The 16,952-nt window shown below is 41.6% G+C and overlaps 1 protein-coding gene and 1 long non-coding RNA gene across 2 annotated transcripts in view; one reads left to right on the forward strand and one right to left on the reverse strand.

Moving 5' to 3' along the window:
- LOC105854022 overlaps positions 1–7,165 on the reverse strand; it is a 42,325-nt gene extending 35,160 nt beyond the window's left edge. The window contains exon 1 of the long non-coding RNA XR_001145750.1: positions 7,072–7,165. This is a non-coding gene — a long non-coding RNA (uncharacterized LOC105854022). The remainder of the gene's footprint in view (positions 1–7,071) is intronic.
- Positions 7,166–7,288: 123 nt separating this feature from the next.
- PRDX6 (peroxiredoxin 6) lies at positions 7,289–16,299 on the forward strand. The gene is made up of 5 exons (XM_004688490.2): positions 7,289–7,480; positions 10,844–11,000; positions 13,866–14,012; positions 14,779–14,925; positions 15,272–16,299. The coding sequence occupies exons 1-5, from the start codon at positions 7,386–7,388 to the stop codon at positions 15,398–15,400; spliced, it is 675 nt and encodes a 224-aa protein (XP_004688547.1). The 5' UTR covers positions 7,289–7,385; the 3' UTR covers positions 15,401–16,299.
- The last annotated feature ends 653 nt before the right edge of the window (positions 16,300–16,952 follow it).

Raw genomic sequence — 16,952 nt, forward strand, 5'->3', positions numbered from 1 at the left:
TAATAACATCAATTCATCCAGTCCATGAACACAGGATGTCTTTCCATTAATTCATGACTTTGCCTTTTCTCTAGCAATGTTTTGTATTTTTCACTATACTTGTGTTTTAAATTTCAAACACAAAAATTTCAAGTAGTCACTCAGAATGAAATAACTTAATTTTACTACTTAAACTTTATGATCATTGAGGTATTATTAGTTTCTTCAATTATACTTTTTATTATTATTATTTCAGAAGTTGAAGACAAAAACTGTGCTGGAAGACAAATTGAATCACAACCAATTTACGTTTTACTGAGGGATAATTGGTTATATTAGGTTCAGGTATTAAACACAATAATTCTATATTGTATGTATTGTGAAATAAGTCTAGTTTATATTCATCTTCATACATAGTAATTCTTTTCTGGCTTTAAGAACTTTTCAGATCTACATTCTTAGCAGCTTTCAAGTATACAATTTAGTATTATTAACTAAAGAAATTATCCTATGTATTATCTCCCCTAGACTTATTTATTTTATAACTGGAAGTTTGTACCTTTGACTTTTGAAATTAATGAAGTCTGCATATATAGAGAGCTGACTAAAGGAGAATTCTCCAAATTAATAGCTATGAAAAAAATTACTTTTTTTTTTAACTAAAGGTTAAATTCATTAACATGTACTGATCTGGAATTTACACAAACATTATTAAAAATCAACAGTGCAGGCTCTCCCTGGTGGCGCAGCGGGTTAAGGCACAGCACTGAGAAGCTAAAGCCACTTCCGCATAAGTTCCATCCCCACCTGCCCCAGAGGAGACCACATGGCATGGCAGACCTCTCCTGACCCACCCGCTGCTCCCCTCAGCAGTGTACTTTGTTGATCTGCCTGTTCTGCTCCCCACTCTGTCTCTGGTGAAGACTCTCGCCACCCCTGAGCCTCTGGCCTGTACCCCAGCCCTGTATGTACAAATAAATAAAATCTTTAAAAAAAAAAATATCAACAGTGCTTCAGCAGTTGTTTATAATTCAGAACAATATCAAGATTTTCCTGGGAGGAGACACTTCTCCAAAGAGGACATACAGATGGCCAACAGAGACATGAAAGATCTTCCTCATGTTTTATTATTAGGGAAATTCAAAACAAAACAACAGTGAGACAGCTATGTAAAAATAGCTATTATTCAAAAGACAATAAACAGTTGTAGAAGAGAATGTGGTGAAATGGGAACTCTTGTATTACCTGCTGGGATTGTAAATTGGTGCAGCCATTATGGAAAGCAGTATGGAGCTTCCTCAGAAAACTAAAATAAAAATTCCATATGATCTAGTTATCCCATTTCTGGGTATTTACCCCCAAGGTACAAAAAAACACCAATATGAAGATATACATACACTCCCATGTTCACTGTAGCTTTATTTACAATAGTCAAGAGCTGGAAACAACTTAGGTGTGCTCGTTAATAGACTAATAGAGATGATATGTGTATGTCTGTTTGTGTGTGTATGATATGTCATATATATATATATATATATATGACACACACATACACACAATGGCATACTACTCAGTTATAAGAAAAAAAATGAAATCCTGCCACTTGCAACAATGTGGGTACCTAGAGTATTATGCTTACTTAAATAAGTCATACAGGAAGACAAACACCATATAATTTATTCATACTTATATAAAAAAGCCAAACAAAAAGAGAGTGAGCTAGATAAAACAAAAATCAACTTTTAAACTACAAGACCAGCTAGTGGTTACCAAAAAGGAATGGGAATAGGGATAAAAATCAAATAAAAAGGGGTCAATGGTATGGTGAAGGACTGAGCTGGACATTTAGTTGTGAACTTAATGTAGTATATACAGATGCTGATTTTTAATGATGCACAGCTGAAACCTATAGAAGTACAGTACAACGGTACTTCTATAAAAAGTATGTGGATGGATGCATGGACGGATGGATGGATGAATAAATCAATAAATGGCCAGATCTTAGGGACGATTATCATTATCATTTTAAAATCTCAGACCATTAATAACGTGACTGGCTGCAGCTTCACTGACTTCTCCCACCACCCACTTCTAGCTCACCCCGGCTCCAGGGCTCAAAGAGCTTAGTTTGGAAGCTGGCAGGCTATCAGTACCCTGTGTAGCTTTCATCACTAAGTGGGTTACCTTGAACTCTTCAACACTAGTCAGCTGCTGCTCTGCTTCTAGAGTTTCTGCCATTCACTTTTCCCTTGCCTGTCTCAGTTTCTGCTTAGGACCCTCTTAGAGATCCCCCCCAACACCCTACTGTGAACAGCTGCCTGAATCTGAGGTCCGGCATTCCACACCCCTACACAGGCTCCAGTAATAAAGCATCTGTGCCAGCGTCTCATAAGCCAATCTGATGCCATCACCAGAGGAGCCCCACATTCAATGTCCTCAGGAGGGAACCTCTGCAAAACAATTAACCTTTCTCCCATTTTTTTTTTCTTTCTTTGTCCCTTTCCCAACTCTTACAACTTCTCTGCCACTGGCTTCTCTCTGTTCTGTCTGACAGCCCCTGTATATACAGAGATACAAAACTCCACTGTCCTCCCTGTAAAAATAATGAATTCTTTTTTGAAGACATGCAGCTTCTTCTGCTTAACCCAAAGCAGATGAGAGAGTTGGCTAACTTAATTCACCATCTTCCAGACAATTCCAAGTTGGCATTTTGCCTTTGGTTACCCAACTATTAAATGATGCTTTCAAATCTAATCCTTTACCGTGATGAACATATGTTCCTCAAAAAGACACTATTGTAAAATTTAGTAAACAGGATCTTTCAGGATAGTCAGGACATTTTCAGTGCTTTATATGGGAAAGAAAGTGTCAGAATTTACTAGCAGAATGTCCTTCTGGAAACTGCCCATCCCTCTACATGTTGAAAACTGTTGTCCTTTCATTCCTGCTCCACATTTCCTACTTTGATGTCTCTCCAGATCCCGATGTCCTGTGGCATGTGCATTAGGGAGAGGAGAGCAGCATGTCCCCTGATAAAGAAGAGTCCCCTCTCACCAGTCCCCCTCACACAGCCGGTTCTTAGCACTGCCCTGCTCAGTACACTGTGCTCAGCCCTCTTGCTATTTTTTTTTTTCTTAAAAGACCATCAAATGTTACAAGAAAGCTCATACGAATTGTTTTCAAATGCATAATCCCACTCCTCCCACAGGCAGGACTTTTTCCCTGTCTCTCCAGTTACAACCAGGGTCACATTGTCCTGTTATTCCCAGCCCTTGCCATCCAAGAAACTTCGAAGCTGTGGCAGCAGAAAGGGAGCCAAATGCTCTTCAACACTTTGTGCAAACTTTCACCATCTATGTGAACACAACAAGACATAGATATTAATAGGTAAGATATGATCAAAACTTTAGTGGGGAGAAAGAGAACAACATGCTGTTGTTCTTCCAAAGGGCTATTGTCAATTTTTCATCATTTTTTCCCAATCTGTCCAAGCAGGAGTGCAGAGACTCAACTGGTCAAGACTCAGCCCTATGAAAACCCTGTAATTCCTTATTTCCTGTCACTCAGGAAGGACTTCAAGGTTAACCAGCAGCCTGAGAATATTTTTCTGGATATCAGATCTCCACTCTCTGAAAAATCCACTCTTTAACCTAACTCTCCCGCCTCTACATTCTGTCTCTCTTTGGAATGTCTCCCTTGACCAACTCCTTTCCCTTTTTCCCAAGGGAATACTTGTTCACCTTTGGGAAAATATCCCAAACTTTTCCCTCTGGAAAGGGGCTCAGTACAAGGAGTATCTACTTCAGTTTAGGACAGAGGCTAAAACTCAGCCTCATACAGGGGTAGACAGGACAGATGGTATTCTTCCAACTTTGTTTGCATAGTAGATATGTGGGAAAGTTCTTTACTTTCCCAAAGAAATATGAGCTATGTTCCTCCTTGAAACATGGTGTTTAGTGAACTTCTCATTGTCAGAGTTTGTAACTGAAAGACCATGGCTCAAGCTGTTACAGGGTAGCCCAGAGCGAAACTGGGTTGCCTGTCTGTGCGTCCTCACCTGCCCACTTAAAATTTAATTGTTCTTCAGGAACACACAAAAAGGGTAATGGGTTTATTTACAAAAGAGGGGAAAGGAAAAGGAACAACCCAGGGGAAGAGAGAGAGAGAGAGAGAGAGATCAGGTAACCAGAATATCTTACCAGCTCGGCTAACTTGGAGCTCTAGTAACAAAACTAACTGCTAGCCCCCAGTCACACAGTCCGAGAGAAAGAGAAAGTGCTGTTACCTCTGCAGAGTGACCGTTATAAAACCATACTCTATTTAACCCCCAAAGTCCCAGAATGCCTGCTTAGCTCTGCTCTTGGGTCCTCGCAGTTCTCTCCTTGGTACTGCTGGGAGTTGTAGTTTCCAATCACTGGAGTAGGGGTGGAATCCAGAAAGCTGGAGTAGGGGTGGAGTCCACAAAACTGCTGAGTTCCTATAAGACATCCTTCCCCTTAACAGGGCCACCTGTCACCACCAAAAGCCAGTAAAGTAGAGAGAGGGACAGAATCTTTAAAGTGTGCTTTAATCAGATAGCCAACAATCTGGAAGGTGGGGGTTAAAACCCTAAAGAAACCGCCTTAACATTTCATTTGCCCTGCCTCTTTATATAAGTTGAACAAGAGTTCCTCAGTGGGCCCTCGCTGGTGGCACAGGGGGTTAAAGCACAGCACTAAGAAGCTAAAGCCACTTCAGTAAGAGTTTGATCCCCACCCCAGAGGTGATCCCCATGGCACGGCAGACCTCTCCTGACCCGCCCGCTGTTCCCCTCAGCAGTGTACTTCGGCAGTCCGCTTGTTCTGCTCCCCACTCTGTCTCTGGTGAATCCTCTCACCACCCCTGCACCTCTAGCCTGTACCGCAGTTCTACATGCATAAGAAATAAATCTTTAAAAAAAAAAAAAGAGTTCCTCCATAAGCAAGCCTTCACTGCTGCAGGAGATTGGGATGTCCAGCCCCTGGAACTCCTATTGCCCTCCTGGCCACCTGGCCTCAGGCTTAGGTCCCAGTGTGCTGAGGCTGGTCTTCCAATAGCACTAGCTCCCAACACTACTCCAGAAGAGTCCTTGGGCTAGAAGATTAACTGAGAGCAGACAGGCCATAGCCAACATGTGTGTGCAAACTTCCTGCTATACCAGAGCTTAGTGTCTCATCTGATCTCCTCCCCCTCCCTAGCCCCTATCAAGTTGTCAACCATCTGTATCAATTTTGACAACCATAGGAATATATTAGAATAGGATTTATTTTCCTCCTAATTCTAGCCCCCCCCCAAAAAAAAAACCCAGCACAAGAGTGGGGCGATAATGGCAATAGAAAAAATGGCAGTAAATAATGGGGATCTTCTGAACAAATAGGGGACACATTCACGCAGAAGGTCACTATACTGCAGCCACTGTCTGCCAAGTGGGACATGGACCCCGTGTGGCTAGCTCTTTTGACATAGTGGAAATCATGTTTTTTAAATGTGGACAGCTAATTCAGTAGAATTTTAAATGCTGTAAAGGCTAAAGCAAGCAAGTTTTCAAGGTGTCGGTAGACTGCCAGTGTGCAGCCTCCAGTATTGTAAATTCCAAGTCATTCGTCTAATTATATTTGCTTAATTTACAATAGAAGATTGTGAACTTATACGTGTATAAAAATGGAGATAGTTACATCTCTATATGTTATGTCTATATAATTATGCCTTTTATAGTGACAGTCTGTTTCTGTATTCCTTCTCCATATTTATGGTATATATGTGTTTTCTAAATTAGCTCCACAACATCATTAATAGTGTCTTAAAGTCACACTCCTCTTTTCTTTCTCCCCTACACAAGAAGTTAATCATAGCACTTCTAAAACCACAGTTTAGAGTCAAAATACTTTCAAGATTAAGTAGTCCCACATAGCCTTCTAGAGTGGCTAGAATTACCACCAGTAATCTTTCTTCCAAGTCCTTGCTCAGAGGAGAGCTGAGTAAATATGATTAGCATGTTGTACAAATATAACTATGATGAAAACTGAAATCACAACGTGTGGGAGTCACTTCCGCTAACACTGCAGTGTGACTTATTTATGCTTGAGGATTCCCATGCAGAAGACTTTTCTCACTGCTGAATTCCAACCACTTGGCATCCTCACCCCATCAGCATTTCCCCTTCATGGACATCTGCCTTCTTTGTAAGATCAACCATATCTCTCTATTGTATCACCAGACCTGGCCAATGCCAGCATATGGATATCGTATACATCATTATCATCTTCCAATAATAGTTCCACTTCTAGAGCACAATGTGCTGTATTTACCTACATTACCCTGGAGGCTTTCCCCAACCAGACCATCCAAGTCCAGCCACATTTCTAGCACATTATTTTTTTTCTGAGTAAGACTTACTGATATCTAATACATTCTAATTTAAGTAAAATGCTCTTTTAAGTCCCTCTCCCCATTAAAATGAAAGGTCCAAAAGAACAATCATCTGCCTCACGCTTGGCATATACAAGGAAATAAATGAATCTAATTATCCCTCCTCCTCCGGTGGTAGCAGATTCGACTTGGGCACAGTAGATCTCAATTGGTAGGTTTAAAAATTTATACTAGGTCTTAGAGCAATTGGATTGAATATTTTTATGGTTTATAATGAACTTGGGGGGGGGGGAATGAAGCGTAATAAAATAAAGCTACATTCCCCCAAGTAGTGACTGACATAGGTGCGGGAATTTTTGCTGCAATATTGAAGCCACTTCCTCTGACATAAGGTTCTCCATTTCTCTAGGTCTTGCTCCATCCTCTACAGAGCTGTCTGGGGCGGCCAGGATTCCAGACATTCACACTTGCGAGAAGGGGTAGATGTGGGGTCGCCCCGAACATAAGTAAATGTGCAGGAGGTTCTGCGCGGATCCTCGAGCCCTACCCCCACCCCCCTGGTGAGATGGGGGCTGTGTGACAGCCGCCAGAGCCTGTCCGCCTCCGCGATTCTCGGTATTGGTACACCCCTTTTGCTACGTTCAGCTTGCTTTTACCTCCAAAACCCAAACGACTTGCAGGGTCCAACCCTGCGCACGCCCAAACCTGCAGGTGGTGACGTCATGGACCCCAGGTCAGGGGATCTGCGCGCAGGAATCCATTGGCTCTGGGAAGGTCGAAAGCCTTGCTGGACGCCAAACTGATCTCCGGGCTGGCCTGGTCTGGCCCCGCCCCTCGTCCCGCCCACTCCTGGGTAGGCTCCGCCCACAAGACCCGCCTTGGTCTCCGCTCACCCCGCCCTGTCCCCGCCCACGCCCCACTTATAGCGAGGCTGACCGCGCCGTACACCTACTTTTTGGAACCTGCGGGTTGCCGGCTGCGCCGCTCCTTTCTTCCCTCCTCCCACCACTGCTGCCGCCATGCCCGGAGGGCTCCTTCTCGGGGACGAGGCGCCCAACTTCGAAGCCAGTACCACCATGGGCCGCATTCGTTTCCACGACTATCTGGGAGACTCGTAAGTGACCACTTCGTCGCCCTGCCGTGGCCTCGGGTTGCGCGGGACTCGGAGGTGCCTACGCTATTCTTTCTCCCTCTCCGCCTCGGTACAGCTCAGTCCCTCCCCGCACCGGTTCTCGCACGTGCTTCTCGCCCGGCGGCCTCTGCCCAGAATTGGCCGTGTGCTGCGAGGGGCAGGTGACTCTCCGGCCCGCCGTGCACTGGACACTAGATCCGGCTCGCCTCCGGGCCCAGGAGTGACTGTGCTGAACCCGAGACGGGGAGGGGATTGAGGGATGAAATTCGGTTCCCCCAGGACCCAGGAACTGGAGGCGGGTGCGGAGGTGGATTTGTGGTCTCCAACTAGGGTTGGGTAACTGCAAGTAGCGAGGTCAGGCCGAGACCCGTAAGAACCGTGGCGGGGCGGCTTTGGCGGTCACTTCCCGGGATGCGTGCCCGGCGTCGTAGCCTCCACTCCCTTCCTTCCTCCCTCGGTTCCGCAGTTTGCGCCCTGGTGAAAGTGGGTGTCTAAAGTCAGTCTTGTCGGTCGAAGGTTCAGCTTGTTATCTGTAGTTTCTACATGCTGCGCTCCGGATTTTCTAGCTGTTGGGCACAAAATGCAAAATTTAAAAGCATGAGCTGCCCATTCACTGTCCGGAGGACTTGTTGCCCAGCGCCTCCTCTAGGGGCCAGGATATGATTTGATAACTTTGGGAGGAACCAAGAACTCTGTAGGTTTATCTTTCATTCCAGAGTTTGCAACACCGAGGGAGGGATTTTCTGACGTTGTTTAGTTGCAGTGACCTACCCTGGCCAGAGTTGGCCATTGCAGGACACGTGTACCTTCCTACTGGAGACCCTTTGTTTGCCAGTAGTGTCCCCTCTCCCCTTCACTTCTGTGCCAAAGGCAGGAGGCCATACTGAAGTTTGCCAAGTTGGGGACCCGTGATCTCCTAACAATGATAGCATTAAGTTTAGGAGTAAACTACTTGTTGCCCTGTTTCCAGAGGTTCTGAATCAGCAAGCTTTTTAAGTTGCTTAGTTTTTATCTGAACCCTTCAGTGTGTACCTCCTTAAGTATGGTTCTGAGTGGCCCGGCTATACTGTAATGTTCTGAGACTTAACAAACCCTCTCCTTGATTTGCACCCCTTTCACATAGAGGTCCAGATGTGGGGTCAGGATGTGTGTATAAAAAGAGAGAGAGGGAAATTTATAATTAATGATTGAACAGAGCCTGCAAGGACTTTGGGAGAGATTTCTTAAACCTTAGGTCTGCTGAACCCATTTTTCAGACACCGAAAAAGGGAATAGCTAAGCTGTGTCAGAGACTAGGCAAGGCTAGAAAAAAAATGAGAAGTGGAGCCTTCCATACCTTACTGGCAGAAAAGACTTCAGAAATACAGGCTGAGGCCAGTCATATACTCGGAATCTAGGTATTAATATTTTTCCAAAAACATAATGGGATTCCCATTTCCAACTGTAGCCCTCACCCCCACAAAACAACAATCTAAAGGTAGTGATATAAAGCATATTTACCATAACAATAATTATACTGTCAGTCTTTAAGCTAATCCTACTTTGGGGGGGGGGTTGTTGTTGCTACTTTTCATTGGCCTCTGATTCTATCCTTATTTGATTAAAATAGTGCCTTCTCCAGGAGCCACATAAAAAGATGAAGAAAATATCTGTACCTATCCACAACTACTGCACAAGTTTGCCTCTTATGGTATTCCCCGCCCTACCCCAAAATGAGTTCAAGCCCTTTACACCAACACATGGATTTTCTACAAATATGATTTTTCCCATAGTTCATTCAGTATGTGACTTAATTCAGAATGTTGATTTTTGTTGCAAATAAGTTTGGAGAAATTCCTTAAAATAATTTCAAATAAATAATACAATAATTTTAGATAAATTATCCCCTACCCCTGACAAGTGGAAACAAATAAGGGAATTGGTGCTGGATTTGATGATCTGAGCCTCCTATGATGTTCCTGTATATTTGCTAGAAGCAGCAAACTCAGGGAAAAAGAGAGGGAGATAAATTGGTGAATGCATTCTACCAGTTCTGGTGAGCTGGAACCAACAAAAACCCCAGGGGATCCCAAGGCCTACCTGTCAGATTTATACTTGACTGCTTAAATAACTGCACCCTCAGTTCCCAGCAATCGTCCCTTAAGTGGTGATGACATTATGGGATTTGTAGTCCTTGGTGTCTTGGATCTCTTTGGTCTGGAGTGGGGTTGAGGTCCATAAAACATATTTGTAGAGTTTGTTCAGACATCATTACCCCCAACAAAGCCTTGAAAATTGAGTGGCGGATGTAGGTAAGAAGATGGTATAGGTTCTTTTTGTTTTACTTTTTTGTGTTTAAAAAAAACACAGACTTTGCAGAGAATCTATGCTAGATTTAGTATTCTGCTATTTAGAATCCTGTTTTAATATGAGTCAATGGGAGTGTGGAAAACAAGTGTTGAACTTTCCTTTTTCTGTGTGGTTTCTGCTACCGTGGAGAAGGAAGAAGTACTCTGATGCTCTTGGTGACTTTTAGCTTGAAATATGGCTAAAATCTATTTAAAGTTTAACTGTAGGCAGTAGTGACTTAGTTATTAGCACATACCTAAGAATTTAGTTATAGAAATCTGCTGTCGGTAGGCTGTAGGCTGTCAGTTTTCTACCTGCTTGGTCTGAAGCAAAAATAAAAAAAAAGAAAGTACAAATGAAGAAGGCAAAGCTTATAAAATGCTGTGGGTTTTGTTGGGATACAAATACTTGGTGTCCTGTTTGGCAGGTTAGATCTGTAGAGTGGTGTTACAAAAGACTTTATATTCATTTACTTGAAGCCAAGTGTGCACTTTAATTTTGCATATAAATAGAGGCAAGAATGCCTTTTTATTTCAGATTACATAATCTGTTTACTATTGCAATCAGGCATTTGCTTGGATTTGGAGCATATGGTACATCATTATTGGAGCTGAATGTCAAGGTCTCTGCTAAGAAAAAAGAGTAGAAAAGGCTAAAAAAAAAAAAACAAAAACAAGTTATTTCAATAAACTACTTGATTTGAGTAGCACAGATTTCATTAGCTGGAAAGTAGTTGGGGTAACTATTGTCCTCCAGTGAGGTAACACTTAAAATTCTACAGTCTCAAAATATTTATCATCTTGGAATTCATATCTTGGATTGAATTGAACTTTAAACATAGACTTGTGGGGGGAAGGTTGAAAAACAGTCAACAGGATAACTTTAATATAATTGTCTTCGTAGACATTTGTTTTATTAAGTCATTTTTACTTAGGATTTGTGACTCCATGATTTGTGACCTAGGATTTGTGACTCCATGACTTCTTCACTCAGTGACTTTCTTTTCCTTCCTTTCAGATGGGGCATCCTCTTTTCCCACCCCCGGGACTTCACTCCAGTATGTACCACAGAGCTTGGCAGGGCCGTCAAGCTGGCACCAGAATTTGCCAAGAGGAATGTGAAGCTGATCGCACTCTCAATAGACAGTGTTGAAGACCATCTTGCCTGGAGTAAGGTATAGTACCCTTTGGGGTGTTCTTTGAGACTACAGATCAAGTGATAAATTATAGGAGGTGGCTTAGTTGGTTTCAGGTGAAGTTTTAGCCCAGCTGGTACATCTGAAACATTTCCCTCTTTGCCCAAGTATCTTTGTGACTTGCCTTTGTATTTTTCAGTCTCAGCTCAATACTGTCTTTGTGTTAAATTAAGGTCTTCCTTGACCTCTATCTAAAATTATAACTCCTCCACACTCCCTGTCCCCGCTGGTTAACAATTCTCCTTAGCACATAAGAAGCCCTCACTTGGTTGGTGTGTTTTTCTACACCAGAGGGGGGTACTGTGGGAATAGTACTCAGTGAGCGGTTAGTCTATTTGTTGAATGAATGAACTAGGAAGGAATTGTCTTACTTTCAACAAAAGTTATTTGTGTGTACCTGAAATGTGGTGATCTAAACTTCAGACCATGTTAGGACATTCCTACAGTGTGCTGTTAAATCAGTATGGTAACATTCACAGGATGCTTACTGTTTACCAGGCTGTGTCAGGCACTTCAAAAGATATATATATCAAAAAATATAAAGATATATATATATCAAAAGATATACTTCAAAAGATATATATATCAAAAGATATACAGTTGATCCCTGAACACAGAGACTTGAATAACATGGGCCTACTTATTCAGGTGGAAACTTGTGGTATTGATAAATACAGTGCTGTAAATGTATTTTCTTTATTACCTACTTAATGACATATTCTTTATTTTACTGTATTATAAGAATTCAGTATATAATTCCTATAACACACAATTGACTATGTTATCTGTAAGACTTTCAGTCACCAGCAGGCTATTACTAATTAAATTTAGAGGGAAGAGATGACAGGAAGTGGGGGTTAGTTATACTCAGATTTTCAACCATGTGGGGGATCAGCACCCTTAACCCTCACATTGTTTAGGGATCAACTCTGGTACTCACTTATTAGGAGCTGACTCCTAGAAGCTGTATCCCTGGCCATTTCATATGAATTAATCCTATGACTGAGATTACAAAAATCATATACAGGAGAAAAGGAAAAGGTGTTAATCTTTTTCTTAAGGTAGCTTTTTTTATTTTCTTTCCTTTACATTTGGCCATGAATGGCACCTAGTTTTTTTCTGCAGGATTCTCACTGATAATTTCAGGTACTTTTAGGAGAGGTATATGGTTTGTTTCCCTTGTCATTTTCACAGATGAGAATAATGTCTTTCAGGCAGAGTTGGAGGGTCTTGCTAAACATTGCTCTGATAATAAAAGGATAGTAGTATGATCTGAACCTCAAGCTAATGTTCTTTTTTCATGCCAGATGATAGAGAATAGAATAACCTGATTTAAGATAGAATACAGCCAAAATACATTGTTGTTCAGTGTTCGTGAATATGAACACTGTCATGTAAGAGACAGGGTTGAGAAGACTGCATAGCAAGAATTAAAGCTAGATTGTTAACAGGGTTGTTTGTACAGTCCATTATTTAATACCTTTTAAAATACAGACTTATTTTAGGTGGTGAGCTTCTGCCTAAGAAGTTTTCTAAATTGTGAATTCATTGACTTGGAAACAGGTTCCAACTATCAGATATCTATTTCAAAGTTCATGAATGTCACTTTTACCCTATCACATCTCTGGATAAATCAACAAAGGTTCCATTAGTGCTGTGTCATCAACCAGTTTACTGTCAAGGCACCACATAGTAAATAAACCTTGTTCGATTCTTAAGCTTCTTTGCTATTAAATCCTAATGCTTCACCCAGCTACGAGTGCCTTACTCTTATCACTAGTTTATGCTCAGACTTGCCTAAATGTTGCATTAATAGTGCTTCCCTTTACTGGAATGTCTTTCTTTGCCGGTGAACCTCTTATCCAGTCTTCAAGAGCCCAGGTGAAAGTCATACCATGTCCTTAAAGATTTTCCTAATGGTTCTACAAATGGGAGCTTAAGTGTACTTCAGCATTTGCAATCTTCCCTTTGCATATTATAGTCTTGTGTTTGCTTCTTCCTCATATGAGAATCATCTGACCAAATCAGAAGTTCCTTTGAAGGGTCTTACTCATCTGTATTCCACATGTATTTACAATATTGTATAGCCCACCTTTAGCTAAGGAAGCTAAATCAAATACAGAAAATATGTTTTCCACCCCAAGTTTCCAGGGACAGGAAAGTAGGAATGAATGAAGTTTTACTGGGAGAAAGGGGAGTAGCCAGGAAAATAGTAAATCATTGTCCGTTAGTTCACCCTTAAAATTCCCTCTGTATGGATTTCTATAAACTTACCTCTGCCTTTTCACCCACAAGATTTATCTTTGAATTAACCTTTTAGTATATAGTCAGCTCTTCATTCTTTTGTTTGCTTTAAGTTAGGTGATTTTTATTTTTGCATTCCCTGATATCTGCTTTACAGTAGATTGACCTCTGACAGAGGAACAAACTCTGTTAACATTCCTCAGCATGTGGCGTTATTGCTAGATGTGATGAACTTAACTCATTATTTCTGGTGGGTTTTACAGTATTCGAGTACCCAGAGGTACCTTGGATTGGGACCTTCTTATTCATCTTTTAAAGAGTTCTTGCTGCTTCTCAGAGCAGTAGAAGCATGCTAAACATTAAGAGACTTAGGTATGAAAAAGATGTGCAGTTACAAGCTACGTGTCATACTTACTGTTATTCTTGTCAATGAATAAATGAGACGGGGAGTGTTCATTACTTTTCTTACTGAAATTGCTTAAAGAACATGATGATGATTATAGTCCTGTTTCCTGTCTTGCAAGATGGTGACTTTTAACCGATCGTCCTGAGAGGATGAGCACCGCTTTGACTTATCTTCCCCCCTGCCTTGCATTTCAGGATATTAACGCTTATAATTGTGATGAGCCCACAGAAAAGTTACCTTTTCCCATCATTGATGATAAGAATCGGGAACTTGCCATTCTGTTGGGCATGCTGGACCCTTCAGAAAAAGATGAAAAGGGCATGCCTGTGACAGCTCGCGTGGTAAGTGGTAGGAATCTGCCATGTAGACGTCTTGACTGGCCAGGCTGGACTTCCAGGTTACTGTTTGCACCAATCATAGGGAAGAAATAGGGGAACAATTCCACTTACATAGTAACTACATTTGTGTTCATCTCACTGATTCTCTGGAAAGATGATGCAGAGTAAAATTTTCAGCTAAATTTCCAAGCTGTTTAATCCTTAGCACAAAATCTACGTAGAAATATTTAGTTATTCTAAATCTCAAAGAGAATTGAAAAACCTTTTCTCTAGTTCTAAGCAGTGGTCATATCCTCCTTCATAAGGCAGCTCTGCTTTTCAGTCCTTATTTATTCTGTCCTCTTAAGTTTGCTCTGTACCCAATAGAAAGCAAACTTAGTCCCTCATCTGCAAAAAATATACAACTATTTGAGCATACCAATACCAACTCCCATTAGTATCATTTTATGATAATCATCCCTTCTTGAGGCCTTTCCTGGATTAAAATTGCACATTGGCCTTTCTTACTGGGGTAGACAGAACCAAATACAATTCTAAGTTCAGAAAGCTAACATGAAGAAGAAAATTCTATTCCTCGCTCCCAAAATGCAATTAGACAAACCTTAGGTATTTGGGGGACAGGGTGGTGGTGGTGGTGCGTTTTTTTTTTTTTTTTTTTTTCTTATTGGGATGCCCTGGAACATTTTCAGTGTGTCAATAGCTTTCTAAAAGACTTTAATAACAATAGTGTTTAAAAAAGAAGTCTTTTTTCTGACTGTTTGCTCTGCAGGTGTTTATTTTTGGTCCTGATAAGAAGCTGAAGCTGTCAATCCTCTACCCAGCTACCACTGGCAGGAACTTTGATGAGCTTCTCAGAGTTGTTATCTCTCTCCAGCTGACAGCAGAAAAGAGGGTTGCCACCCCTGTTGATTGGAAGGTAAAGATGTTAAAGGGCAGATGAATCACTTGCCGGCCAGTCTCTGCATGGCTGCCTTCAGGGTCTGTGTTGCCTACAGCTGTTTCTAGCCTGCAAACACACTAGAGGGACTTTGCTGAGAGATCATTTTCAAGGCCTTTGGTACCTTTTATATAAAACTCCTTGTACAGTTTCCTGACTGCGGAGTTTACTTACCCTCACAAAAGCAGGAAAGACAAAATTCCTTAGAGGGGAGAGAGTAAAGAATACCTGATTATTCTTAATTATTCTTATTAGCACCTATAGCACTAATCTTTTCCTTTTCAATCTGAGATTGAATTTCACCATTCTGAATGTTTTTCTATAGAGTGGAGATAGTGTGATGGTCCTTCCAACGATCCCTGAAGATGAGGCCAAAAAGCTTTTCCCTAAAGGAGTCTTCACCAAAGAGCTCCCGTCTGGCAAGAAATACCTCCGCTACACACCCCAGCCCTAGATCTCGCCAAGAAGTTGGTGCTGGAGCCGCTCGCTTCATACTGTGAGCCAAAGGGTGCCAGCCTGCCAGCCACCAGTCATGTTGGCCTGTGATTATTCCATAAAAACATCCTGATGTGATCACACCCACAGCCTTTAGATTGCTTTAGGCTTATTAAATGAAAAATGGCACTCAAAATTTCTTGGAATTCTTGACTCTGTGCCTTAACCAGCATTCTGTTCTGTTCACATATCTTAGCACTCTGTTGGCTGTCTCTGAAGTATGTTTTATATTTGAGAGTCAAATCTTGCAGGATCACTGCAAGGTTTGTGAGCAACATGGTTATTATTCATTGATGGTTGAAAAGCCTGCTTTGCTCCATCACAGAATGACTATCAGTTTTTAACTGTTCTAATCAAATCCTCTCTTCTGTTCCCCATTTTTTGTGAGCAGCAGAAATTGAGGTTCAACTTTCTCTGCGGATATCTTAAGTATTAACCCAAGAACTTAGAATAACCTGGATATCTTCAGATTTCAGTATTTTAATTACAATGGTGGGGGAGGAATTTTTCGATTCTGTACTTTTCCAATAGGTGACTGAAGCGGGATGAGCAAGGGGGAGGATCTTGAGATATTTTGCTATAAAAATTTTTTTCAACAATTTTCTATCAAAAGAGAAAAAGCCCCCATGCCTGCAGAGAGGTGTACAGGAGGTGTGAGTGGTGCCGCTGGCCCACACCTGTCTGCTCGATCAGGACGGACACGTGGAAGGGCCATGCCTTGGGAAGCGAGATGACTGAAAATGTGTTATAGAACTGTTCTTTTGGGGGGGAGGCGGGGGGCAGAAAATGAAAAGGGGGTGTGCTATTTTCTGAATTCTGCTTTTTAGGGATCAGCAAATAAATCCTTTGGTTAAATCAGACCAAGAGAATTCTGTTGTCACATTTTGAACTGTTAGTTTAAGACTTATGTGTTGAACAGAGGTTTTCTTGCTACCCTTGGCTTTGACCCTTTTTATTCCAAGATGGTATAAATTTTCACGTAATGAAAATGGAGGAGCAGCTGATGGTTATTTCACCACTTCTTGGCTGCTTTGCTCCTTCATGTTACTTCATCAATCCTAGAGTCCCTTGAGCTTGTGACCCCTCCTAAGCTGATGCTTTAATTGACTTGCTGTTGGGCTCAAGAATATGAACCATGAAGACAATGGTACATGTAAGCCTATCTGAAAAAAAAGTACTAATTACTCTAAACTCAAGGTCTCAGACTTTTATTATACTATAGTAGTAAGTCCTACATTTAGAAAATGTCCTTTTCTGCTGTAGTCATGAGTAGCATGTAACCCTCTTATCATTTGATACCTGATAGGATGTCAGGAATGTCAATGAGCCTTTAGTTTCTATGGTTATATCCACAGGTAGAATTTGATGCCACTAAAGTTGAGAGTGTAGGTTAAAAATTCCAAGTTAGGGCCCTCCCTGGTGGCGCAGCGGGTTAAAGCACAGCACTGAGAATCTAAAGCCGCTTCCGCATGAGTTCGATTCCTGCCTGCCCCGGAGGACACCACATGGCG

This window comes from Condylura cristata, unplaced genomic scaffold (assembly GCF_000260355.1).
Source record: "Condylura cristata isolate star-nosed mole 26May11 unplaced genomic scaffold, ConCri1.0 scaffold00024, whole genome shotgun sequence".
In the NCBI taxonomy this organism is placed as follows: Eukaryota; Metazoa; Chordata; class Mammalia; order Eulipotyphla; family Talpidae; genus Condylura; species Condylura cristata.

Coding starts and splice junctions, on each gene's coding strand:
- PRDX6 (XM_004688490.2), top strand. CDS start 7,386: ATGCCCGGAGGGCTCCTTCTCGGGGACGAGGCGCCCAACTTCGAAGCC. Junction 11,001..13,865: donor ACCATCTTGCCTGGAGTAAG/GTATAGTACCCT, acceptor CTTGCATTTCAG/GATATTAACGCTTATAATTG. Junction 14,013..14,778: donor TGCCTGTGACAGCTCGCGTG/GTAAGTGGTAGG, acceptor TTTGCTCTGCAG/GTGTTTATTTTTGGTCCTGA.